Source organism: Xenopus laevis, chromosome 5L (assembly GCF_017654675.1).
Source record: "Xenopus laevis strain J_2021 chromosome 5L, Xenopus_laevis_v10.1, whole genome shotgun sequence".
Taxonomy (NCBI): Eukaryota; Metazoa; Chordata; class Amphibia; order Anura; family Pipidae; genus Xenopus; species Xenopus laevis.
The window spans coordinates 161,575,494-161,601,289 of NC_054379.1; the positions used below are offsets into that span (position 1 = coordinate 161,575,494).

The 25,796-nt window shown below is 41.6% G+C and overlaps 1 protein-coding gene across 1 annotated transcript in view; it reads right to left on the reverse strand.

Annotated features, from left to right (window-relative positions):
• The window catches only part of pkhd1.L (PKHD1, fibrocystin/polyductin L homeolog), a 329,488-nt gene that overhangs the window by 106,224 nt on the left and 197,468 nt on the right, over positions 1-25,796 (reverse strand). Inside the window, exons 53-59 of the mRNA XM_041563601.1 lie at positions 21,041-21,154; positions 19,835-19,922; positions 19,170-19,324; positions 13,545-13,694; positions 10,196-11,074; positions 7,899-8,064; positions 6,066-6,214 (exon numbers count right to left, since the gene is read on the reverse strand). Of these exons, the coding sequence (XP_041419535.1) occupies positions 6,066-6,214; positions 7,899-8,064; positions 10,196-11,074; positions 13,545-13,694; positions 19,170-19,324; positions 19,835-19,922; positions 21,041-21,154 (1,701 nt within the window). The remainder of the gene's footprint in view (positions 1-6,065; positions 6,215-7,898; positions 8,065-10,195; positions 11,075-13,544; positions 13,695-19,169; positions 19,325-19,834; positions 19,923-21,040; positions 21,155-25,796) is intronic.

Sequence of the window (25,796 nt, forward strand, 5' to 3'; positions counted from 1 at the left end):
TTGGTTAAAGGTTAAAGTTCAAAAGTACTCTTTGGGGTCAAAAGTAATTGTCCAAAAAACTAGAAATTTTAGATGTTTGTGGACTATTTTAGCACATCGTTCAGCTTTGTTTTTTGTTCATTATTTTTATATTTGGATATTTTAATAAATTACATGACATTCGTGGTTTCAGAGATAATGAGTTTTAAAAAAACCCTGAAACCACTAAAATGAGAATGTTGATAAATGGACCTCCCAGTTTTCACAATAGAAACTATTGGAACATAACAGACTATATCACAACTTTGAAGCACTAGAGGCAGTTTAAGAAAAGAATGATACTCCCTGTGCAGTAACATTGGAACCCATAACATTTTGGGCATCTTCTGGACCTGAGGTTGATTGTTGTATTTGTTGGTGTAGGAAAACTGGTGGCCCAAATGACTGTATTGCACATGGACCACCTATGGTTTTGGTCCCCACCCTGGCAGATGCTATTCATGGCACCTAACGCTCGACACTGGACATTTAAGCAAACTTTATGATGAAAGTTATAGACATTTAGTAGCAGGGTTCTTTAGCATAGTTCTGGGACTAGGTTCTACAGAAAGATCTTGGGTTGAAAAACAAATCTACAAGAAGCGGTTTGCCGTTATATATTTCAAGGTAATCCTTGATCATGTTTGACCATGCTAGTAGGGTATTGGTCAATATATGGTCCCAAATTGATCTCCCTTCTCAATATGTAATTAAGTCACTATACATCCAGATATTGATAATATATGACAGAATTTATCATTGGATGTGGTTGATGGCCCACAGTCAGCGTTGGAAAGGGAGCAGGTCAGGCTTGGTGGGGCCCACCAGATTTTTTACGGTTTCCCACCAGTCCAGTCTGAACCTGCTTACAGTTTTGCATAGGCCCCAATATGTTTATATATATATATATATATATATATATATATATATATATATATATATATATATGTTTATGTTTATATATATATAAGCTTGATCCATCACAAAGATCTGTCCAAATACCAATCCTGAATCCTAATCATCATCAGAAATCACAGAGACTACTTAGTCTGAACTTCATGGGGGCCTGTGTTGTTAGATCTCTGCCTGACTAGGTGCCGAAGCTGGACCTGCCACTTATTTTACAAAACGTTTACCTAAATAAATCATGTCTACCACCATCACAATCATGGGCCAAACATATTATAGCTAAGCCTCAACCATTAAGAATCCACCATTCTTCACCATCACATTTTACTGGGGTCCCTTTATGAACTCCCCTGCCCTGACACACCTTGATGGCAGATCTGCACTTGAAGAGTTCAGGATTGGTTTGAACACTAAGGAACCAGTAAGTAAGCCAAATCAGATGAAACCAGATCCCAATCTTCAGGCCTGGGTTTGTGTGGAGGCCATAAAGGCCCAGGCCTGGGGCAGCAAAGTTCAGGGGTGGCATACCGCCCACTGGGTATATCTGAAATGGGAGAAAGTGGCAGCGATTAGGTCAGGGAGATGTGAGCAGGAGGGGTGTGCAAGTAGCGCCGGATTCGCTGGACGGGCGCCCCTAGGCCATGCGCCCGCCGCGCAAAAGCACCAGCGTGCGAGCGCCGGAGCACTGGGGAGCACAGGCTCCCCACAGAGCGGCTGGGCGGCATGCCGTCGACAAAAATGTGCCGCCCTAGGCCCGGGCCTATGTGGCCTCGCCACAAATCCGGGCCTGTGTGCAAGCTGGGGGAGGGTGTGAGTGTGCGAGAGTGCAATAGGGGCATGCGAGTATTAAATCCAGCCATGAGAATCCTAGATTCAATGTAAACCTAAATTGTAAGCTAAATGTGCAAATATATTTGTCAGTAATTAACTGTATGAAAATCAGATCCCTCATTTTAAATTGGGTGCTATTTAATCCAAGCTAATAACATACGTTTTAATAAAAAAAAGAACAGATTTCCTTTAAGAAGAATAGCCAGTGGGTGACAATGAAATACAGAATGAGAGCTTTCCAAAAATGCAGCGCAGAAGTAATGATGATGGTTTAATGGAGTAGAAAAGAAAACTTTCGCAAACGACAATGACGAACAATTGTCTGATTCATGTTTCATTACACAGGTCATTATTGCATTAAGAAGTAAATCGACCAAGTCCTGTAAATAACCATTTGCAGCCCTAAAGACAATTTTATAGTTGACTGATATTCTCCACTCAACGCAGAAATGACAAAAACAACACCGTTTTGTTATTTTATCTTAATATCTTCCCCAAATACTCGACTTGTGAATATAGAAACAGAAGGAGCCGTTGCTGGGGGTCTGAGGCCAGTTCAGTAAGAATTAAGAAGAATGACCCTTTGCTTTGCTATAATAAAGCCTGACCAAGACCTGCAACCTCCTCTACCTAATGGTCACCATGAAACTGAAAGTGATTTCTTCAAAAAGCACCAAAGGAGTAAATTTTGACCCTACCTGCAGGCCTGCTGATGTACAGAACCCTCACTCTTACCTGCATCCACAACCCACAAATACCTGCTGGTACCTGACCCGATGCAAAGCTCCATCCTAGATACATCTGAAAGCCTAGCTATAATGTCAGTTAGGGTGAGATTTGGGGTGAATTTGTATTTACTGTTGTAACCTGATAGGTGAATGGAGTGCTGTTTGATCATAACAATCCCCTTCAAATTTATATTTGACTCATGAATCTGGGGCAGAGACCTCGCATAATGGGCCAGATTAAATTCAGTGAGAAAAAGTTATCTCATAGTTTATCATGCAAAAATGCATGGACGAAATTCAATTTAAGGAGAAAAAACTTTTCTCCCATAGACTTCAATAGTTTCTCACTGAATTGCATCTAAACCTTTTTCTCACTGAATTGAATTTGGCCCAGTGTTAGAGGAAAGGCATCCCTGAACAATAATTCTCAGGAGTTGATAAAAAGATGGCCACCAGTGGTTCTTAAAACAAACATAGACTTTTAATGGTCGGAATGAGGTCATACAGTACAGTTGTTCAGCATTAATCAAAGATTCTTCCTCCAGAAGTGTTAGCCCAAATCAGGAGCCATCTGCAGATTTGTCAACTTCAAAATGTCCAACCACAAGCATCAGGTCCTCCAAGTTGAACTTAGGTGGGAACACATGTACCCCAACACTTGGATCCCTATCCTGAGGGTGGTACACCAAGGACTCTGATTTTTCTGATTTCAAATAGGAGCACCAGGCTGCTCACTAATGACCCTAATCCTAGCTCTCACTCCTGAGCTATTTTAGAGATATCCTCTCACTAACTTCACCTACTAGGCCTACCTTTACCCAGGCTCAAAACTACATCCACAAGGGTAGCTGTATTATCAGTCCCCTATACTGTCCAAGATATTTTTTTTTAAAGCTATACCTGAATTACTGATATTTACTGATTTAAGCTTGTTAAGAGATAAATTGGACCCTGACTAAAGGCTGAACTGTCAAGGAGGCCTGAGCCAAAGGTTTGACCTTAAGTAAGGCTTTCTACTAAAGGCAGAGAGATGGTCTGCCCTGGGACTCCACAGTCAGAGAAGCCAACTGGGTAACAAAACTTGGTCATAATAATATGTTACTACTTTTTCAAATGTGCCCCAACAGAAATGTAAACATTTTGGGCCCCTTGGGCAACATGAAGAGTAATATTAATATTGGTATTAATGGTCCCAGTAATAATGGCTTCCCTACATATTTAAAACCTACAATCCACAGATGGCTGCTCTGTTTTCCTGCATAATATATTGAAGGTTTGTTTATGACATTTCACAATTCTCCTCTTCCCTGTAACTGCACCCCTGGCCTTTGTATCTACATAATGGTGGATCATTATACCTAAATCTAATTTCAGCAGTAGTGCTAAGCATGGAAAAAAATTGCATGTAATGAGCATTTTTCCCCCCTTTCTAAGCAGAATGCCACAAAATGCCCGTGATTAACCCAAGTTTGAGATGATAGATAAAAAGATGCTTGCCATTTGCCACCTCCTTTCTGATCTTTTATTTTATATCTCGCTCTCTGATTCTCTGCAGCATTTTGTGTTTTAATAATCTGTCATCCGGATTCTTTCCGGCCTAACTCCAGAACATAAATATCAGTAAAGATTAAAGAGCCCAAATACCTAGCTTCAGTCTTTGAGGCCTATAATTGCTTAGGAAAGAGAATGAGATTCCCCCTCTAGCAAGAAAAGAATGGCTTTCTCCAGCTCAGATACAGACAGACAAAGTCCCTGTCAGGCTTCCAGATGAATTTCTAACTCATCTCTCTCTGCTCTGTGAAGGGAGAGCACAAGAATGGAAGATTACAAGAATGCCGTTTGAAGTCCTTGTAGCAATGGACACGGAATGTATTGTCTTTCATTTTTTCAGCTATGAAGACAGTGAATATCCAATTTAAAATATATGCTTCTGCCGCTGAATATCAGAGCACTTTACAAAATTAGCCCGCTCTCAGAGAATGGCAACAAGGTGTTATTGTGCATTTAAAGGGAAAGAATCACTAGAACTGACAATGAGCTGGAGTCACCATGCTGGTTGCAAAATATTGGCAGGGAAACTAAATAAAACAGGTTATTTACTGACACCCAGGGCTCTGGCTGCACTCTGCACCTTGTGCCAAATAAAACTGTCAGATAGAAACTCTGTCCTTACTTCCTGCACAGGGCAGGACTCCATTGCGGTATGTGCATGTCTGAATGAGGCTCAAGTTATGGGATTGGTAGTTGGCAGGAGGTGGATGCCTCAACACAGTTATAGGTATAAATGGTCAGGGTCTGACTAGCCTATTTAGAGTTTGACTGGGCCAACTGGACACCAGGAAAAACCCCAGTGGGCCCTCCTGGGCCCCGCCCCAACTAGGATCCCTCCCCTGGGCCATAGCATCATAGTAGAGGATGAGGAATAAAGTATGCAATACGATGCACCCAGATACATGGGGGGGGCACTAATCCCCCAGTCTAATACTGGGCTGGCTGGGAGAAATCCTGGGGGCCCCACTGCACCAGATCCAATTACTGCCTGGGTCAGGATGGGGGGGAGGCCTTGATGGTTGGAGATGGAGTTTGCATCTCTGGCCAATAGGGGATTGTGTGGGCTTGTAGTTCACTGTATGGAAGAAGCACACTTACCAGCCAATGCCTTTCAATACATTAATTAAAGCAGAAAATACAGCACAAGCTTTTGGGGGATACCACCTTCCTCAGGTGCACCTGATGAAGGGGGTATCCCCGAAAGCTTGTGCTCTATTTTCTGCTGAAATAAATTAATTGAAAGGCATTGGCCGGTAGGTGTGCTCCTTCCATTAAAAGGTACTGGACACTAATTGGCCCGGAAGTAGCCTGGAAATGTATGTGTGAAAAGTGGTGTGCGGAGGAATTTTGTATTGGCTCGGAGTTCACCCTAGTTTGACACTATAAATGAAACCCAAACTTTGCATTATAAATTCGTTCTTTGATGTATCTGGTGCAAAACATGGAGTGCAACACTTTCCTGCATAAAAGAGTCCAATACATAACACTTGCCAAAGACCAGGACAGAGAGTACATGGCTCCACTTCACTTATTGAAGCTTGAACAGCCCAACCAAACATGACAACAGAACTGTGGTCTCTTGTACAATATCAGTCGGTTAACAGTCGGTTCAATCCACTGGAAGGACCAGGAATGACTTTAATTCTCATGAAGCGAGGGAAAAAGCATTTCTATCTATGACTGGAAGGATGAAAGAAGAATCCAATGGTATGTTACAAAAACTGAGGCCCCTCCTTGCAGAAAAATACACTATTTAGCTTCAGGATAGGAAAGCTTTAAAAGTGAAATGATTGAAAAGCAGAAAAGTTCATAAAAATGGCTAAAAGTAAGGCTCTCCCATACATTATTCTACAAACCGAGAAAATATGAGTTTCACCTTATTGATATGTGACTTTTGATTTCTGTGACATGAAGGAATTATGTGTATTTAGAATGATTAGGGGCCTGGGAAAGGTTCATAAAATCTAGAAAGAAAGTGTGCCGATATTCTTCACCACGCAGTCCCTAATGATGAGGTTTGGCACTTACCTGTGTTGAGGCAGGAGTGGAACATGTGAGCATCTTCCTTTGGAAATACAGTGACTGGAGGAATGAGTCCCAGGGAGCTGCCATCCAAATCCTTATACAGGACCCGCTGGGTGTCACGGCATCCCCTGGGGGAAGGGCAGTTGGCGCCGCTGTTACAATACAAACAAGGATGGTAGAATGTGATAAAGAAAGTGACAATATTACTCTTTACTGGTATGTCTGGACTATTTATCAATGGTTGAAATATCACACATCCCAATCCCAGCTACTGACCATTGAAAAGTGAGCAATGAAAAATACTGTACAAAATACTAAGTAATGGGCATCCTACAATAATTCTGTAAGATTATCCCCTTGACCTATAGAAAAGCACTCATCCTACAGCCTTGTGCATCTATATGGTCCCACACTCTCTGGTTATTGATAGTAGGGGGTACATTATCCCTTATAATACATGAGTGATACTCAGAGTTCCCTGTATAACTCAGCCTGCAGCCTTGTGCCTTTATATGGTCACAGAACAACCCCTCAGTGACTTCTAATATCCTTATCATTTACAGTAGGGGGTACATTATCCCTTATAATACATGAGTGATACTCAGAGTTCCCTGTATAACTCAGCCTGCAGCCTTGTGCCTTTATATGGTCACAGAACAACCCCTCAGTGACTTCTAATATCCTTATCATTTACAGTAGGGGGTACATTATCCCTTATAATACATGAGTGATACTCAGAGTTCCCTGTATAACTCAGCCTGCAGACTTGTGCCTTTATATGGTCACAGAACCCCCTCAGTGACTTTTAATATCCTTATCATTTACAGTAGGGGGTACAATATTCCTTATAATACATGAGTGATACTCAGAGTTCCCTGTATAACTCAGCCTGCAGCCTTGTGCCTTTATATGGTCACAGAAAAATCCCTCAGTGACTTCTAATATCCTTATCATTTACAGTAGGGGGTACATTATCCCTTATAATACATGAGTGATATTCAGAGTTCCCTGTATAACTCAGCCTGCAGCCTCGTGCCTTTATATGGTCACAAAACCCATCAGTGACTTCTAATTTTATTGTAATGCACAGAAGCAATGAAGAGCATGGAAAACACATTCTTAGAAATGCTGCTTAGTGATGTCACCAGTTATATTTGGTGCTTAGTGATGTCACAGTACTCATTGCAATGTGTCTATTATTTAGGAATAATGTGCCCTATTCTAAAAAAAATTTGTATAGGAAAAGTCACCAAAGAATTCCATGATCAACTAAAATATGAGGAGAAAAGCCAAGGGGCTATTAAAACTAAATGTTTCTGTGTTGCATTGCAAGATGGGAGGCTATTATAAAGAAGAACATTAGTATAAGGAAATATACATTTCACAGTGTAATAGAAGATGATTCCAACACAACCAATTAAAACAGAAAATGGATTTGAGACATTCTCAGACTTGAGACATATGAAAAATGTATTTTTGAAGGTTACAAAATACATTTCATGCTTTATGGAGATTATAAAATACAATTTTACATCGGAGCGATAGACTGACACTCGGCTAAATATTAATCATTCCCAGTGCATATAAGGTGACAAGGTGTATTTTATTCCTGAGAAATGTTCTGCCAGTTTATTGGTGGATAGAAGAAGCAGCAGTAGGACACAGGGATGAACGGAATCCAGGATCTGGTTTAGGATTAGCCCAGCGCTTTATACAGGGTTAGAAATTTGATAATCAGCCAAATATAAAAATTGTGGATTCAGAGCATCCCTAGGATGATATCAGATAGGAACCAATGATAAAAACTGAGTAAAAAAAAAAGAGAGATGGATGTACCTGTGTGCAGTCTGAAAGTGAAGTATATTTTCATATTTAATATGGAGCATTTTAGTTCTTTCTGCTGTGATTGGACAAATAACTCCGGCACTGTCAGGTCTGGACATTATGCAAATATCCCCATCGTTACTATAGCAGCTCTTCATAAAACCAAAAAAAGTCACATCTGTAGGAGACATTGTAGGTGACATTAATCAGTATATTCTTGTACAGGTATGGGACCTGTTATCCAGAATGCTCGGGACCTGGGGGTTCTCTGCTAAAAATCATGTAAACATTAGGGGGCCGATTCACTAACTTCGAGTGAAGGATTCGAAGTAAAAAAAACTTCGAATTTCGAAGTGTTTTTTGGGCTACTTCGACCATCGAATGGGCTACTTCGACTACGACTTCGAATCGAAGGATTCAAACTAAAAATCGTTCGACTATTCGATAGTCGAAGTACTGTCTCTTTAAGAAAAAACTTCGACCCCCTAGTTCGCCATCTAAAACCTACCGAACTCAATGTTAGCTTATGGGGAAGGTCTCCATAGGCTTTCCCAAGTTTTTTTGGTCGAAGGATAATCCTTCGATCGCTGGATTAAAATCCTTCGAAACGTTCGATTCGAAGGATTTTATCGTTCGATCAAAGGATTATTCGTTTGATCGAACGATCAAACTATTTGCGCTAAAATCCTTCGATATTCAAAGTCGAAGGATTTTAATTCCCAGTCGAATATCGAGGGTTAATTAACCCTCCATATTCAACCCTTGGTGAATCGGCCCCTAAATTAACCCAATAGGCTGGCTTTGCTTCCAATAAGGATTAATTATATCTTAGTTGGGATCAAGTACAAGCTACTGTTTTATTATTACACAGAAAAAGGAAATCATTTTTAAACATTTGGATTATTTGGATACAATGGATAAAATGGAATTCGGAGCTAGATTACGGGTTTCCAGACGGATCCCATGCCTACAATTAGTGATGGGCGAATTTATTCGCCAGGCGCGAATTCGCGGCGAATTTGCGCGATTCGCGCTGAGCGAATAAATTCGTGAAACGCCCGCGAAAATTCGCAGTAAAAATTCGCCGGCGTCAAAAAATGTTTTTCGAAAAACGGAAGCCGGCGTCAAAAACGGACGCCGGCGTAAAAAAACGGACGCCGGCGCCAAAAAACGGGCGCCGGCGTCGAAAAAACGGGCGCCGGCGTCAAAAACGAGACGCCGGCGCCGTTTCGCGAATTTTACGCCGTTTCGCGAATTTCACGCGAAATTCGCGAATTTTTCGGCGAAGCAAAACGGCGCAAATTTGCCCATCACTACCTACAATAAAGTTTACAGCTTTTTATACAATTTTTTTTAATGCAAAGTGGACCTTTTACCATCCACATTTGCAATTTTAATTGTTTTACTGTTTCATAGCCAAATATCAAAATGGTTTATGTAAATAAAAGCATGAGAGAAAGTGACTGAGCTATAGCAGTTTGGTATATAATCAATCCGCCTCTGATATTTGAGCATACATTTTAGAGAGCTAGGAGGTGCAGTTTTACAGAGAATGATAAAGTCCACTGGAGAGCAAGCAAGTGCTACTTTTGTGTAGTTTAGGGTTGAATAGCAGTACATGTTTCGGTTCAGGACCCATGAGGTTTGAACCATGTAGTGCTATACTAAAGGATACCACCGTGCAGACAAGAAAGTTCCAGCTGAGACTGAGGAACACTGCAGAGGGCATTCCCCCAGTACCCCAAACTTGTACCTGTGCTGAGCTCCCAGTCCCACCACTGGCCATAGAGATAGGTCAGAGTGACTCCAGTTTCAGCAGTAAGTCTCTTCTATACAGCTCAGCTGGGATGCCAGGTGTAACTAATGTAGTGATCCCCAACCAGTGGCTCACAAGCAACATGTTTCTCACCAACCCTTGGATGTTGCTCCCAGTGACTGTAAAGCGGGTGCTTATTTTTGCATTTTGGTTGCATAAAAACCAGACAGAGCCTCTTGTAGGCTGCCAGTCCACATAGAGGCAACCAAAATAGCCAATCATAGCCTTTATTTGGCACCCCCCTTTGAACTTTTCCTGCTGGTGTCGCTCCCCAACTTTATTTTACATATGAATGTGTCTCACAGGTAAAAAAAAACGTTGGGAACCCCTGACCTAATGGACCTAATGACACACTCCAAGTTTACTATCTGCCACCTGAAGGCGGCAGCTGATCTGGTGTATTGACCCTTCCTCTAAAACTCCATGAATAGGCCACTATTGCTTGTGAAACTGCAAAATCAAACAAAAATATAAAATGAGATATTAAACTAACCTTGCAATTTCATAATTCCTGGAGCAGATCCATCACTTCCTAATAAATGCCATGGATACCTTGGCCACTGCTTGGGGTTTATGGTAAACTGTGGCCAAATAATACCAACTCGACCTCCTAAAGGGGAACGCAAAGCTCTTTCCCTTCTCGTCAGATTATGAGACAGTGGCTTGATCCTGTCCATGATGCAGTCAAATGTCTGGCTTGTTGCACTTATTGCGGATTTGCGGAGCAGTATGTATTTTTTTGTGAAATTGCTGGAATCAGATAATGTGTAGGAGACAACAGGCAAAAGTCCAACTGAATTGTCTACCAGAATAACGTCCTCTAACACGACATCACTTTCAAGGTGGAATATAAGGCCGTAATCATAATTTTTGTAGGACAGGAAACCCGCTATTTTTGTACAATTTTTGAAGCCATTATTCCAGTAGTAGTGAATTCCATGAAGAGTTGAGTGGGCAACATTTCTGGCCCATGATTTTTCTTCTGGGTAACATCTTTGTCCTCTTACATGAAAACCGATACGTTCAGAACCGGCAATTGTATTTCCATACATAAAAGCCTCACTGTCTATATCCATCTTTATTCCTGACACCCATTCAGACTCATCATTGGGCTGCTTTATTAACACAAGGAGGTTGTCTGTGAGCGAGAGATTGTGTCCATCTATATGTATTCCATGGCCAACACTGCTAAAGATCACATTAGCATGTAGCAGAATATTCATGCTCCCTGTGGCTTTTATTGTACCACCACAACTGTGATGGATGCTTGACGATATTACAGAAGAACTGAGGGTTGTGTTTAAAAAGTTGACTGCCGGAAATAAAGATGAGCCAAAGTCGGCAATTTCCACATTGGAAAGCTGTAGGAGGCCTGCGTAGAGACAAAATGATGTGAGACCTTTCATGGATTTGCGTAGAAACACAGCAGGAGATATTTTAATGTGCAGAATATTTATTTTAATAAGCAATCGATATTTGTAACCTCAAAATGTGGCTTAATGTTTTTTGATGAAGTGCAAACGAAAATGTTGCAGGATCCTTCTAGCTAATTAAAAGTAAAAGGCCCGCTATTGCTTTCAGAAATTATTTTATTTCTGAAAAAATAGAGTGTATCTTCTGTAGATCAACAGTGAACCAGTGGTGATGCTCTATTGCTCGAAAAGGAAATGGATGGCAAATAGGGATGTAGCGAACTGCCGATTTGGTGTTCGCGAACGCCGTTCGCGAACACCGGCAAAAAATGCGAACGTTCGCGAACAGTTCGCGAACTTCGAACACCCGCTAAAATCGTTTGATTCGAACGATCGAAGGATTTTAATCGTTCGATCGAAGGATTTTCATTCGAATCGAACGATCGAAGCCATTCGATCGAATGATTTTCATTGGATCGAATGCTTACAATCGTTCGAACGAATGGAAATCGTTCGATTTTTAGCGGTCGAAGGAATTCGAATGGTCGAATGGTCGAACGATCGAACGCGAACTCAAAATGCGAACGTTCCCAAACGTTCGCGAACATTCGGCGGACGCGAACGGTCGAAGTTCGAGCGAACTAGTTCGCGGGCGAACAGTTCGCAGGCGAACAGTTCGCTACATCCCTAATGGCAAAGCATGACGTGGTACTGACAGTGCCGATATTATGGGGCAATATGAGTCTTTTCAAGTAGTGATGGGCGAATTTGCGCCGTTTCCCCGAAACATTCCCGCGAAATTTGCGAAACTGCGGAAAAATAGCGAAACGGCGCCGTTTTTTCCGACGCCAGTGAAAAAATTTTTGGATTTGCCGGCGAATTTGCATGGGCGTTTCGCGAATTTATTCGCTGGCGGTGAATCGCGCAAATTCACTGCAAATTCGCGCCTGCCGAATAAATTCGCCCATCACTATTTTCAAGTTAAAAAATCCTGAATTCTAATTTTTTTTAAGTTTCCAACCTTGAGTTTTCGAGATTTATCAACTGAAACAGAGAGCATGAACTGAAAAAAAGACCACTAACTGAAAAAATCAGCAGCTAAAAGCTGGCTAGCTTCTGTAGAAGTCAAACTATTAAAAACTTGAGTTTAGGAAAATAATTAAAAATCTTGCAGACTTGTTAAAAATTAATAATGTTTTTGTATATTGATTTTTACATCATTCAAAAAAAATTTAGCTATATCTATTCTTGGAAAATGTGACTCGTGGACATTCTGACCTCAATTTTTCCATGATTTAATGGGTTCATTCAATTTTAACATTTTTGAAAATGTGAACATTTGAATGTATGCACATCTGCCTCCCCGCTTCAGTTTCAATAATGTGACTTACGGACTTTCAGACATCAATTTTTGCATGATTTAACTGGACCGAGTTTTTTGTAAATGTGCTTTAATTCATTCAGTTTGTTTAATTAAATATATTTTTGAGAATGTGAACATTTAAATTGGAGCACATCTGCCTCCCCATTTCAGTTTCAATAGATTTAACACAAAGCACATCTCACTGTTTAAAATCAGATTCACTTTTTTGGTATCCGTTCATAAGAGGTGACACATTCCCGCTCAGGAACTACAGCTGGTTGACATTTGTACACAATTATTACTCTTTGCCAAGACCAGTGAAATGTGGAATTTGCCCTAAATAGGTGTTGCCTTGTCTGCTATCAGGGCCGGCCTTAGGCCTATTGGACCAATTGGGCCCAATAGGGCCCCGCACCTCTGGGGACCCCGCACCACAGGGCAGCACAGATAATATTTCCCTCAGCACATGATGCTGCCTGCCCCCAACTTTGAGAGTCCAGCCCATCCCCAAATCCATAGGTCCAGCCCACCCCCAACTCTGATAAGCCAGCCTATCCCCCAACTCCATAGGTCTAGCCTGCCCCCAACTCTCATAGGCCCAGCTTTCCTCCAACCTTGATAGGCCCTGCCTGCCCCCAATCCAACCAAGCCTGCTCCCAAGCTGAATCGGCCCAGCCTGCCCCAAACTAATTGGCCCAGTCCACTCTCCTATTTCCTCCCTCTCTCTCTTACCCTGTGTGCCCCTATTATGTGCCCCTATTTCATCCCTCTCACTCTCTTACCTTGTCTGCCCCTTTCCTTTCTATTTTGTGCCTGTATGCCCTTATTTTCCTAAATACTTGGTGTGTCAGTAGCCAGCAACACTTTGTCTAGGGGCCCCGCCAACATGGTCCCAATTGGGCCCCACATTTGATAGGATCAGCCCTGTCTGCTATTACCCTTCCTAGTTCATATTTTCAAGGTAAAATGGAAAAAGTTAAAGCTTTTTTGTATAATAATTTCAGATAGTTGGTGCCATCATTGCATATCACTGCCATATCATAAACAATAACTTTAACAACTTATACCTGAGTATTCATCACTGGTGTTGGTTTTAAAGTGTCCAACCATTATTCCCCCAGAGCACTCTATGTCAGTCTTTATCTGTATATTGCGGGACAACAGGCCAACTTCCGCTGCCAGGGTAATGTTCCAGGTATCTATGTTCTGGACTGTACCTACAAAGATATATCATACAGTATTATTGAAACCAACAGTTAAAGAAGTTTTTAGTAGAGGTAAGTCTAAAGCAACTGGACTTATCCGAGTTTTCTTGAAAACGTTTCACCACCATACAAGCATTTTTTTCAGAAGCCGCTGGGATGATTGGTGAAACATTTTCAAGAAAACTCAGAAAGTCCAGTTGCTTTAGATTTAACTCTACTAGATACTGTATCATATTTTTAAGTATATTAATAGTAAAAAGATGCAGGTTGAGAGTGGTGCTCCTTTAAATAATGGTACCAGTATGGTTGTAACAGATACAGAAAAGGCAAATGTGCTAAATCAGTTCTTTTCTTCAGTGTATACAATAGAGGAGTCTGAGTTCCCAGGCTTACTTCATAGCTGCACTGATGGTTCAGCTCAATCTAGTCAGTGGCTGACTCAGGATATGATTCATAAAGCTTTAATAAAAATCAATGTAAACAAGACTCCAGGGCCTGATGGCATACACCCCCGGGTTATAAGAGAGCTTAGTTCAGTTTTAGACTGGCCCCTATTTCTGATTTTCTCAGATTCGCTTTCATCTGGTATGGAACGAAAGGAGTGGAGAAAAGCTGATATCATTCCAATTTTAAAAAGGGATTACGATCTCAGCCTGGCAATTATATGACAGTAAATTTGACATCTGTAATGGGCAAATTATTTGAAGGCTTGTTAAAGGATCACTTTCAAAATTCTGTCCTAGTGAATGGCATTATGAGCAGCAATCAGCATGGCTTTATGAAGGATAGGTCATGCCTATGAATACGTGTGTGTTCACACGAAATGCGTTAGGAGGATCGTCCGGTAAATAAAGATGTTTTAATCACACCGCTGTCTGCTGTTCCGTTGAGTGCGCGCTGCAAGGGAATCACATTCATTGAGAAGTCTTCTCAAGCTGAGGGCTCAGGGTGCTGCACTCAGAGACGTGGAGCGGTGAGTGACCTGTTAACATCAAATGCTTACTGAACTGTGAAGTTGAAGTTGAAACATGTGATGCCCACTCACTCACATGGTGGGCATCACATGATTTATGCCTGTTTATCTTAAAGAGCTTGGAATGTACTATGGTTGGAGCACTTCCTAATTTGTATATTTTATATTTTAGGTCATGTCAGACAAATTTGGTGGCTTTTTATGATGAGTTAATTAAGATTCTGGACAGTGGGGTTTGTATTCTATTTGAATTTTGCCAAAGCATTTGATACCGTGACCCACAAACGACTGCTTTCTAAACTATGGTCTGTTGGGCTTAATGAAGTCGTTTGCACATGGATAGGAAGAAACTGGCTACAGGATCGGGTACAGAGGGTGGTTGTTAATGGGACATTCTCTACTTGGAGTAAGGTTCTTAGTGGGGTCCATCAGGGCTCGGTATTGGGTCCACTTTTATTTAACTTGCTCATTAATGACTTAGGGGAGGGTATTGTAAGTAATGTAACAGTGTTTGCAGATGACACAAAACTATCAGCCAAATTAATTCCATCCAGGATGTGGCACTTGCAACAGGATCTTGACTAACTGGCAATCTGGGCAGCTAAGTGGCAAATGAGATTCAATGTTGATAAATGTAAAGTCATGCACCTGGGATGTAACAATATCCACTTATACCCTTAATGGGACTGCACTAGGCAAATCCATGATGGAAAAGAACCTTGAAATCCTTGTAGATAATAAACTTGTCTGTAGCACGCAAAGCCAGTCAACAGCATCAAGGGCAAATAAGGTCTTGAGCTGTAATAAAAGGGACATTGATTCACGGGGGGAGGGGGGTCATTGTTCCACTGAGCAGAGCACTGGTAAGGCCCCATCTAGAATATGCCGGACAGTTTTAGTCTCCATTGCTCAAACAGGACATTATTGTATTAGAGAGGGTACAGAGAAGGGCAACTAAGCTGGTAAAGGGAAAATCTTAGCTATGAGGAAAGACTGGCCAAATTGGGGATGTTCACACTGGAGAAGAGGCGCTTAAGGGGAGATATGATAACTATGTATAAATATATAAGGGGATCATTTAATAATCTCTCTAGTGCTTTAGGTTCTGAGGTTCTGTCTAAATATTCAGAAGGGGTTTGTTACAGTGAGAGCTGTGAAGATGTGGAATTGTCTCCCTGAATCAGTGGTACAGGCTGATACATTAGATAGGTATAAGAAGGGGTTGGATGGTGTTTAGCAAGTGAGGGAATACAGGGATATGGGAGATAGCTCATAGTACAAGTTGATCCAGGGACTAGTCCATTTTGGAGCCAGGAACAAATTTTTCCCCACTGAGGCAGATTCGGGAGGCTTCAGATGGGGTTTTTTTTTTGCCTTCCTCTGGATCAACTGGCAGTTAGGCAGGTTAAAATAGAGTTCAAAGGTTGAACTTGATGGACGTGTGTCTTTTTTCAACCTAACTTATTATGAATACGTTGTAGCTGCTGTATTTGGAAAATAACTAAAATATGGGGTTGTTGAGAATTAGACTAGTCTCATTTTGGGAACAGCAAGTCTAACTAATAATTCAGTAATGTTTAAGAGCTTGTATTGGAAGTTAAAGTTTTTGCCCACCTTTAATTAGTCATATAAAGATAAATTCTAACATAGGGCAGTATTGGGAGGGAAGAGTTGCCTCACTTGTTCAAAGATGTCAGGTTCCCCTACTCATTAAACGGGAGTCACCGTGTGGCTCTGTCTCTTTGGACTTCACTTGCTGGAGGGGTGAAGGGTGGTGGATATTTTGAGGTAGGAGGCCTTCATAGGAGGAGAAGTTCCAGAAGAACTAGTGTGTTCTGATTGTGGGCCCTACGGCCCAATGATCGGATCATAAAACAGAGAATACAGACAGTCAGACGAAGGACCGCATCAACGAACCAATGAGGTCCTGGATCTGGCAGGGTTTTTAAATCTGGCTGATTTTCGATTCTCAGGCAGATAGAAACCGGGGAAGCCTGGAGGGCCCCATGCACTGCCCAATAAGCTGCTGACTTAGTTTGTTGGCCGCTTATATCAGCCTGTGTATGGCCACCTTTAGGGGCAAATTCACTAAGATTCGTAGTTGCGCCAGCGTCCGCTTCGCCACCCTTCGCCGCGCTTCGCCGCACTTCACCAGGCGTATTTTCCCCAGCGCTACACAAATTCACTAAAATCCGAAGTTGCGCTCAGGGGAAGCGTAAGGTTGCGAAGTTGCGCTAGCCTTAATTTGCCAAGCAAAGCAAAGTTACGTTAACGATGCTTAATTTGCATACGGCGCCAAATTGAAGTTACAATGGAGGTACATGTAGCAGCACTACACAAGCCTGGGAAACCTTCAAAACAGCAAATAACATTTTTATTTTGCCCTACACATGTGCCCACTGTATAGTTAAGGTGCTATGAGTTAGGAAATGTAGGGGAGAAGGAGGGTAGCCCCAAATAAAATTTCGATCTTTTTCAGCCTATCACCCATATAAAAAGAAAAAACTTTTTTTGAAGCAATCCCTATCTACTCTATTGCACTTCGCCTGGTCTGAGGTGGCGAAGGAAGTCTGGCGTAAAAGGTAGCGTTCAGAATAATTTGCGCGTTAGTGAATTTGCGTAGTTACATCTGTTGCGCAAATTCGCCAGGCATAAGGGTGCGTAGTAACACTAGCGAATTTACGCCAGCGTCCGTTAGTGAATCTGCGAATTAACAAAAATGCGGTATGCTAGCGCATTCACGCTAGCGTTAGGCGCTTCGTCGTTTAGTGAATTTGCCCCTTAGTGTCTGGAAAAACTCACTCTTGTAGGCAAATTTACTGAAGGGCGAAGTTACTAACGCTGATGAAAATTTAGTCAGCATGACGTCATTTCCGTACTTCAGTGATTAAATAACGGGTGCAGACGTAACTTTGCCAACGAAAGAGACTGACGCTGGCGCTCATTCGCATTCAATCTCCAGGCGAAGTTGGACGTAACTGCGCAAATTCACTAAGATGTGGATTTTACTGAACGTTACCTCTTGCGCCAGACTTGCCTTCGCCACCTCAGACCATTCAAAGTGCAATAGAGTAGATAGGGCTTCCTAAAAAATTTGTTTATTATAAGTTTTCTAAGTCCCAAAAAACGCTGGCGTCTTTTCCTTTTTTCAGGGTGATAGGCTGCAAAAGAGTGTACACATTTTTTGTGGTAACCAGCTTCCCCCCTACATTTCCCAACATATGGCAAATAAACTATACACTGGGCTCATGTGTAGGACATTATAACAACTCTATTTTCTTTTGTTAAGCTTCTGTAACGATCTCGCTATTAGGAACCTCGTGTAGTGAACAGAACCTAAGCACAGATAACCCTGTGGGTTCCGGTGTTCACAGATGCCCTTTTGGGGCCCAGGGCTTTCTAATGCGGAAGCCAACAAGGAGGTGCGTAGCAGGATCAATAATGAGGTGAAAAAAAGACGTAAACAGAGACAGGCGAAGGTAAAATGGTGGGACGGCCCTTTAAAGGCGATTTGGCGGCAAGTATTCAAACCAGCGCTACTGGATGACATCATGACGTCCAGCGTAATGACGCAGGCATCAAGGCGCTCGGCGCTGAATGACATCGTCAGTAGAAGACAGAACCGGAAGTGCGCGCCTGTGCACCAGGGACCTCAGAGAGACGCGCCGGGAGGTAGGAGAAGTAGCGGATCTCCCGGTGCTTCTTACAGCTTCCCTGGGCTTGTGTAATGTATTTGCTGCAACATATACGTTCATTCAACTTTAACTTTCCTGCTGTATGCAAATTAACCAATACTAGCGCAACTTCGCTCTGCTTGCCCAATTAACGCTAGCGCAAATTCACTCTGCTTGCCCAATTAACGCTAGCACAACTTCGCCACCGTTCGGCGCCCTGGTCGCAACTTCGCTTGTTAGTGAATAAGGGTTGTCTGAGCAAATTTTCGCCTGGTGAAGTGTTGCGCTGCCTGCGTAGCCGTCGCTGGCGAAATTTCGCCGCTTAGTAAATTTGCCCCTTGGAGTGAAAAATGGGTTTAGGGTAGATAATAAAGCAGCCAGAGGCTTGAAAAAGGAAAGCATAATGGTTGGTAAAATAAGTATCACCAGCCCACATAGAGACTCTTAAATAGAGAAATTCCAGGTAGAGCACCACTGTGAAGGCCTCTGGGGACTATAGTTAGTACTATTGCTGACTGTTACTTATGCCCTGTCTGGCCTAATACAACCAATTAGAAGTAACTGCTGAACCATTGCAAATGGATTGTATGTTGTATCTGTGTGGGAGAGACTGTGGTAAGTTCTAGCCACTGTTGTTTTAAAGAACCACTGTCGACCATCTCATTGAACATCTGTAAAGCGCCTGTGAAGTTATTGTGGAAAACGCTTCCTCTATCCTACAACAAGGGCCCATTTTAAAGGAAGAGACCCATGCCGCACATGCTCCTAAATATTGGTATACTGGTGTACTAACTCTCTGATGCGAATCCCCTCAATGATATACTACTAGCACACGTTTACCAGTATGTCTATAATGAAGTCTTTCCCAGATCCGAAGGTGTTGGCCATAGACACCCCGTAACCTCAAAACTTCAGCTTGATGGGCTTCATAGGAGGAAGAGCTAATAACAATGCTATCTCCTGGATTCCAGTCCACCGCATCATTTAGAAAAATCCTAAATGGGTATGAAAATATAAAAGAATTGCTTTAATGATACTTAGTTATCAAAAACAAAGTTATATTATTCTACATCAGTGTTTCTCTGTTGGAGCTGCTACGGGTCTCGACCTATCAAACATCCTACGTGTGTAGGAATTCCTGGAACCTATTGAGTTGGTTGCATCCCCTAATGACTTTGACTCAAAGTTTTAGGTAGACAGTTTTATTGTGACCTGACACTGGATCTAAGTAACCACAATGTGCCCATAGGATGTTCTCCATATATTGGGTGCCCATCAGTGCTATAGTAGAGAGAATGTTTGCTTCAGAATAATCTTTTTAGGCACAATAAATACTTTTTCCTTAAGATTTTTTTGTACATATTTCCATAAATTGATATATCGCAGAAATGTAGTCTTTAAGATTGTTCCTGAAAACGTTTTTTTGGATTTTAGCAATTAATACATATTTACAGCAACCCTTGTTACTTTGGTACGTAGGCAGACATACATTTAAAAATACTTACATTTCATTTCCAGGCGCAATATCTACCCGAAGACGTGTCCATGGTTTGTTGGAATAAGCACTGTGGATCTGCAGCTTCCCATAGACTCCTAGAGTAAGAGAGATGTCGTAACAAACAAGAGCTAACTATTAGTGATGGGTGAATCTGTGCAGTTTCTCTTTGCCGAAAATTTTTTGAAGCGCATCTTTTTTTTTGTCACACGACGCCACACAAGTCTATGGGCGTCATTTCCGTGGCGAAACAAGGCGAAAAAATTCACCCATCCCTAGATGCAGATTGGTGAGGGCTACGAAATTGACATGGGTGTCAAAATTTGTGTTTCGCTAATTTTGTGCATTTCGCGGGAAATTCGTGAATCGAACTTGTACAAATTCGCCCATCACAGGTCAGCGGGCTCCCTAGCAAAAAACATTTGAAAGGGCTTGGCATGCACCCGAAGCCCTTGTTACCCTCGCGGGTCTGCTGTCTCTTTAGTTACGCCACTTATCTCAATACCTTCTAGTTGTTAGTTGTTGCTAAGAAGCCTATGGATGTCAAGAGGTTCTTGGGCTCCTGAAGGGCCCCTGGTTGCAGGTTCTTTTACACGACTTCCCTACATACAGTATCAGTGCATGAAGGCAGCCCTTTATATCAAACAGCCTTAGAGTTACCATTAACCCTTTGAAGGCTGCATTTCTGTGATCCACACTCTCTCCAGATGGATTAAAGGAAAGCAACAGTATTTACCGAAGAAAAAAGTGAAATATTAATCAGCAAGGGACATGAAGCCTATTTGAATAATAGGATGGTCTCAAAAATTTCACAGACTTATGCATAGCCCTTTAAGCAAGCACGTGCCCGGGATATTATGCGCTAATTTGCATATCTGCTGCGTTGGAAACCATGCGCCGGGGCGAAGTGGAACATAGTCGAAAATAGAGTAAACGCTTTAGGGCTATTTTCAGCCAATCTTCCATTTGCGTCCTAATGCAATAATTATGCAAATCGAGTCAGGCAAACCACAAGATACAATAAAAAAATTAAATAAAACATGAGCCCAGGTTTTCAGATATTCTTCATTTCTATCAGAAAAAAATAAGTAGGAAAAAAAAAACACACATATAAGTAAATTCATGCACTTTATATAATGCTGGGGGGCTCCTGGCTCACAGTACTAGGGCCATGTTGGTTTTGTTAGTAGGACTGGGGGTCATTGTGTTTAGTTACCGATCACTCCAGCGGGGACACTGAGCTGACCCAGGCGCTCACAGGTGACTTTCTCAGAGGCACGGAGAAGTATCTGCAGTCTCTGCCCCGGCTCTATCGGCTGCTCTATAGATCCTGTAAAATAAAAGGGAAAGTGAATAAATACATATAATTCATGCAGGTACAGGTATTTGGTCTATTATGCAGTAATGAGAGCTGCAACAATTGTAACTGTCAGTCTGTAAGTGCATTGTCTAAATAAACACTTCTTCATTCATTTGTTGTTAGACAACACAACATTTACTAAGGGTTGGCAAGGTGCAAAGCTCCATGTTTGCTCATAATGCACCTTGCCACCCTGAAGTGCATTTGTTACCCTTAAATGCAACCCCTTTGCACTCCCAGAATGGAACACAGGATTAAAGCAGTCCAGGGTCAGATGGTGGGCCCCACCAAATAGGTATGTGGGGGTTGGAATAGCTTGAGACAGGGGTCAGGATGGCCATGACTGGGGTCAGGAGGGCTATGACTGAGGTTGGGGACATGGAACTTGGGCAAGGACAGCCATGCCTGGGGTGGGGGCCCCTGAGTTGTCAGCCATGGTGGGCCCTGGTCACTTCAGTCCAATGCTGGAGTAGCCTCTGTATGTGGCACTGGTAGAACTGCAACAGTGGCTGGGCTACCCTTGTCATGCCCCTACCTTGCACTGGACTCCAGCTCTGAGCAGGGCTCCAGTGTAGATGACAGTGTGGGTAGAAGCAGAAGTGCTAAGGGTATGGGCTTTAAAAGACTATTTTGCACCCCAATCACTTGCACCCTTGTTCACAATAAATGAACCCTAATGCTTTGTAATGGATATTATTTAATTCAATTATTTAATGGTTGAATTTATTGATTCATTTATTTATTTTTCTTTACTCTCCACATTGTTTCCAGCACACAAGAAAAAAACATTTTTTTTAATAAACAGAAATATTTAAGTCTGTTTTTCGAAAGCGCTCTGAAACATCTAGGATGCGGCGTTTTCCTTCTCATTCCCCTCCATTTTCTCCGACACCGTAAAATAAACATTTAACTAGGCCTAGTTGGTGTTTATGAATCCCTTGGGTATGAAAACAATATCAATTTTAATAGTGATGAAAAGCTCCCAATTTCCAAAGCCAATCTTCTCCGTGTATTATTTTATGACAAAGAAAATAAACGGCAACCGGGGCAAAATGGAAAAGCTATAAAAATCTGTATCTTTAAATAAATTAACGGACATCGTGTCTGTGACATTCCCACTTTGTCGGATTTCTATTCGTACAGAAGTTCTTTGTCTCCACGTTGAAGCAAGAGCAGTAATGTCATTAAATAAAAGGGTCTAATTATGGCTTCATATTCTACGCGATTGTATACAATATCTGCTATGTTTTCTAATTCATTCAGCTAATAACTCTAGGGTTAGTTTAGCCTTGACAGTAAAATTATTATGAGTTCCTTGTGCTCAGCCATGTTAGTTTACAGTCTTTATTAACATGACCATGTTCCAAACAGATACGGCGGCTGGAAGAAGTAGGACACTATTTGCCCTGGAGGAATCTATTTAAAGTCCAACATAAGACTTCGGCATTCCTTTGGTTAGGGATTAAATCAATTATGTAACAGATGGGGAAAAATATTATAATAAAAATAGTTGAAAAAAAAATGGTTCAAACTTTAAAGAGATTGGTTAATATATTAAATATCACACAAGGTTAACATATATGTTTTAAAATGTTTCCTTGTGTGAAAATGTTTCCACCATGTGAGAACTTATACAGCGCATTTAAATATTTGAAACAAAATTTAGAAGTTGGAAAAAAATAATATTGGAAGTTTAGTAGATGGATAAAGAGACAGATATATAATATTCAGGTGGATGGATAGATGATAGATAGAACAAAGAAATGCATGTTTTATTTTATACACAAAATGCATTCATTACGCATAGGGATGGGTGAATTTGGCGAAGTTTCATTAAAGTCTATGGGCGTCAAAAAAAATTTTGTCGCGCGTCCAAAAAATTTTTTGACGCTAATCTTTTTTTTGACGCACGACGCCATACAAGTCTATGAATGTAAAAAATTCGCCCATCCCTAATTACGCATACATTTTTCCCAATTCTGAACCCTTATAGGGATGGTTCCACTTCGAATCCTTCACTCACTAACTTCGAGTGAAGGATTCGAAGTAAAAAAACTTCGAATTTCAAATGGGTTTTTTGGGCTACTTCGACCTTCGAATAGAAGGATTCAAACTAAAAATCGTTCGAATGGGTTTTTTGGGCTACTTCGACCTTCGACTACGACTTCGACTTCGAATCGAAGGATTCAAACTAAAAATCGTTCGACTATTCGACCATTCGATAATCGAAGTACTGTCTCTTTAAAAAAAACTTCGACCCCCTAGTTCGCCATCTAAAACCTACTGAACTCAATGTTAGCCTATGGGGAAGGTCCCCATAGGCTTCCCTAAGTTTTTTTGATCGAAGGATATTCCTTCGATCGTTGGATTAAAATCCTTCGAATCGTTCGATTGTACTATCTGCGCTAAATCCTTCGACTTCGATATTCGAAGTCGAAGGATTTTAATTTCCAGTCGAATATCGAGGGTTAATTAACCCTCGATATTCGACCCTTAGTAAACTTTTAGTATGTTATAGAATAGCTAATTCTAAGCAACTTTTGTTGATACAACTGTGTAGATTTATATCCACAGAACCAGTGCAGTCTGTATATTCTGATTATTAATCAGTCTTGCTGTATCGGCTTCTGGCAGATATTATTTGACTAAGCAGCCCAGACCACACTGAGCATGTGCACAGTCTTGGTATTGCAAAGATGTTTAACAAAGTTACAAGATGACAGCCCCCTGTGCCAACTTTGAAAGCATAAATCATTTGTCTAATTGGGCTTCTGGGGCAGTAAGTTCATATTTATATTTAGTATACAAAATACAGCATTTCTAACATTATTCTATTTTAGACTTTAGTTGCCCTTTAATAAAACATTTGGCTAAAAACTGCATCTTTCCCACAATGCAGCATTTGTTTTGCAATATTTTAGCATTATTATGTACTGGTTTACCTTAAAGCCACAATTGAGTATTCAGCTAAATTCCTTCCTGACTCCAAGATGCAATGGGACCAGTCCCTGGATCAACTTGTACTATGAGCTATCTCCCATATCCCTGTATTCCCTCACTTGCTAAACACCATCCAACCCCTTCTTAAAGAAGAATTCAACCGTAAAGTAGAAAAAACCCTACCCACCTACCCTACATAGACCCCGCTCCCTCCTCCCCCCCAGCCTAGCTGTTACCCCGGGCAAATGCCCATAACTCTTTACTTACCCCTTGGTGCAGATTTTGTCCAGCGGAGTTTTGTCCAGCGGCAGCCATATTCTTCTCTTCGGTAATCTTTTGGAATTAATTGCCGTATCGGCGAATGTGCAGTTGGAGAAATTTCACGGAAAATGCCGAAGCGCCACTCTCATTCCGAAGATTACCGAAGAGCCAGAAGATGGCTAACACAAACTCATTCGGCCCAGGTTAGCAGCTAGGCTGGGGGGAGGGAGGGTGGTCTATGTAGGGTAGGGGGGTAGAGTTTTTTTTACTTTATGGTTGAATTTTCCTTTAAAACTATTTAATGTATTAACCTGTACCACTGTTTCAGGAAGAGAATTCCACATCTTCACAGCTCTCACTGTAACAAACACCTTCCCAATATTTCGATGGTCATTGGGTCACTTCCATCACACGCAACATCATTAGCGTCCAGTTCACTAGGCCCAATTTTGTAGTGCCTACTGACACAACCCACTGTGGAAATCCTGGAACTACTGCCATGTTCAGGGTGGCAGTAGCTCAATCGTTCCCAGTCAATAGATGCACTTGTGCCCAACTCATCAGACGAGGCAGGACATTGGCTCAGTGCAGCTACGGACTTTGGACACAAGTACCTTTAAGTGAATAGTATTAATATGTGCACAACTTTGCATCTATTGTAGCACCCCTGCAGCTGCTGTCATAAGTAAGGTTCAAAGAGTAATACAAAACAGTCCTAGCCCAAACCTACACAGACTGATCTGCTACACTCTCCAGCCGAGTGTAAAAGGGGCCACACACTTTATGGCCTCCTTCATATTGTTACAGAAGTAGTAAGCAGAAGAAACTCTAGCCTGCCCAATCTTCAGCCCAACTGAAATCCATGAAACATATCAGTTGGCATCAGTAGGCTGGCATATACACACAGAGATTATGATACAAAACTTCATTTTGTATGGTATTATCTGAGGATGCATGGCCAACTTTCTTGACTACTTGACCTTGGGGTCAAACTAGCCGCTAAGAAGTGAAGCAAATGTTGCCACCTTTGCTGCAAAGAAACCACTCCTTTTAATGTAAGGTCAACACTACAACTAACTTTTGTGACCCTATAAATTGTAATATGCATTATCCAGTAACTGCAGCACTCTGATAATTATGATGATTATTCCATGTTATAATTTTATTGGCTCATTAGCTCATGTAGACAAAAAATGGCAACGTTTCGGGCCTAGGCTTGATAAAGGGCCCTGTGAGGCCCGAAACGTTTTTGTCTACATGAGCTAATGAGCCAATAAAATTATAACATGGAATAATCATCATAATTATCAGAGTGCTGCAGTTACTGGATAATGCATAGTATTCCCTTGACCCGAGGCAGGTTGGGCTAATCACTGCTGAGCACCTGATCCAAAAGGATTGTGTTCAAGGT